The sequence below is a fragment of the Penaeus monodon genome, chromosome 33, assembly GCF_015228065.2.
Source record: "Penaeus monodon isolate SGIC_2016 chromosome 33, NSTDA_Pmon_1, whole genome shotgun sequence".
Classification (NCBI taxonomy): Eukaryota; Metazoa; Arthropoda; class Malacostraca; order Decapoda; family Penaeidae; genus Penaeus; species Penaeus monodon.
Genome location: NC_051418.1, coordinates 25,084,936 through 25,086,245, shown reverse-complemented (window position 1 = coordinate 25,086,245; position 1,310 = coordinate 25,084,936). Strand labels below are relative to the sequence as shown.

General features: G+C 43.6%; 1 protein-coding gene across 1 annotated transcript in view; it reads right to left on the bottom strand.

The window, feature by feature from the left end:
• Nucleotides 1-1,310, bottom strand: part of LOC119594182 — a 26,491-nt gene that overhangs the window by 2,834 nt on the left and 22,347 nt on the right. Inside the window, exon 4 of the mRNA XM_037943252.1 lies at nucleotides 296-522. Within this exon, the coding sequence (XP_037799180.1) occupies nucleotides 296-522 (227 nt within the window). The remainder of the gene's footprint in view (nucleotides 1-295; nucleotides 523-1,310) is intronic.

Sequence of the window (1,310 nt, the reverse complement as noted above, 5' to 3'; positions counted from 1 at the left end):
TGTTTGCAGTGACCAATACTTTTTAAAATTATATAAAATTTGATTCTATAGGAAGTTATCGTTTGAAGGAATCACCCACTGATGGTCTCCCGTCATGAGACCAACTTCACACTATACATTTCTTATTCCCTGATTTATCCCATTTTTCCTTATTCCCCCTTTTTATGCATCACTGACAAAGCCCATCATATAAACCAAGCATTAGTCAATAATCCCACGATCGACAAGCGGAGTATCTACACTTTGGATGAACAGATGAAATGCTTCGATGCGAAAACATCGATCTCGCTCTTACCTGACACTTAGCACAGCCACAGTACTGAGCGAGCTGCAGTTCCCTCAGCCGTTGTCGCTCCAAGTCCCTCTCGAGTTGGGCCTCTCGCTCGGCTTCGCGCTGAGCCTGACGCTGGGCCTCGAGCTGGGCTTCTCGTTGAGCCTCGAGGACAGCTGCCTGCTCCTCGAGGACCCGGGATGTGCGAGAGGAGAGAGTTGCCACTGAGAGCATGGCAACCGAGGAGTAATCTGTGGAAAAAGATACTGGCTGAGAGATATGGAAGTGTATGCTTTTAGTAATGTCTGTCATGCTTAATTATTTAAAAGGCTCTTAATTTCCCTCATGTTCTGCCACTACATTTTGTTTTTCAGATAGACTGGATACATAATCATATCATAAAAATAAGTTGAAAATTGCTAGTAATGCTTTATGGAAAAGATAACAAACATAGATGCATGCGTTTGATTGCACCTGATTTTACTACAACAATTCTGGTTAAATAAATCTGTGCTATAAATACCATAGTATTCAGAGCAAAGGCGTACCTAGATCTTTCAGAGAAAGTAGGTGACCTCTCTCTCTTCCGTTTCGTTTCGCAAAGTTAAAGTGTTTACCTTTGTGCTTTACCAGTGATTAACGTACAGTCCGTTGTCGAACTTTTTACACTTATAATTCCGACTGTTAAGGGTACACGCTCCCCTATGCTCTGATAGCTCCGTGATATAGACAAAGCCTAAAAAGAACGCATTTGTCCTGAGCCCACGTTGGCAAAACGTTCATCTAATCCCAGCGTTGCGAGTCGAAACACGCTTCGACTATGCTGAGGACGAGAAAGGGGGAAGCTTAATCCGAACCGAACGGGGCGCCCAGGTACTTTCTATTTTTAAAGCAGAGGAGGAAAGTTTGGCTTGGGTTCACTTGTCAATATCCCACTAGGTTTGATTGAGGCCGAGATCTCGAGTGATGAAAAGCAAACTGCTCGTTCGATTGGGACGAGTCGGACTTCAGGTAATGTTTTACTTTGGCTTGGCTAAAA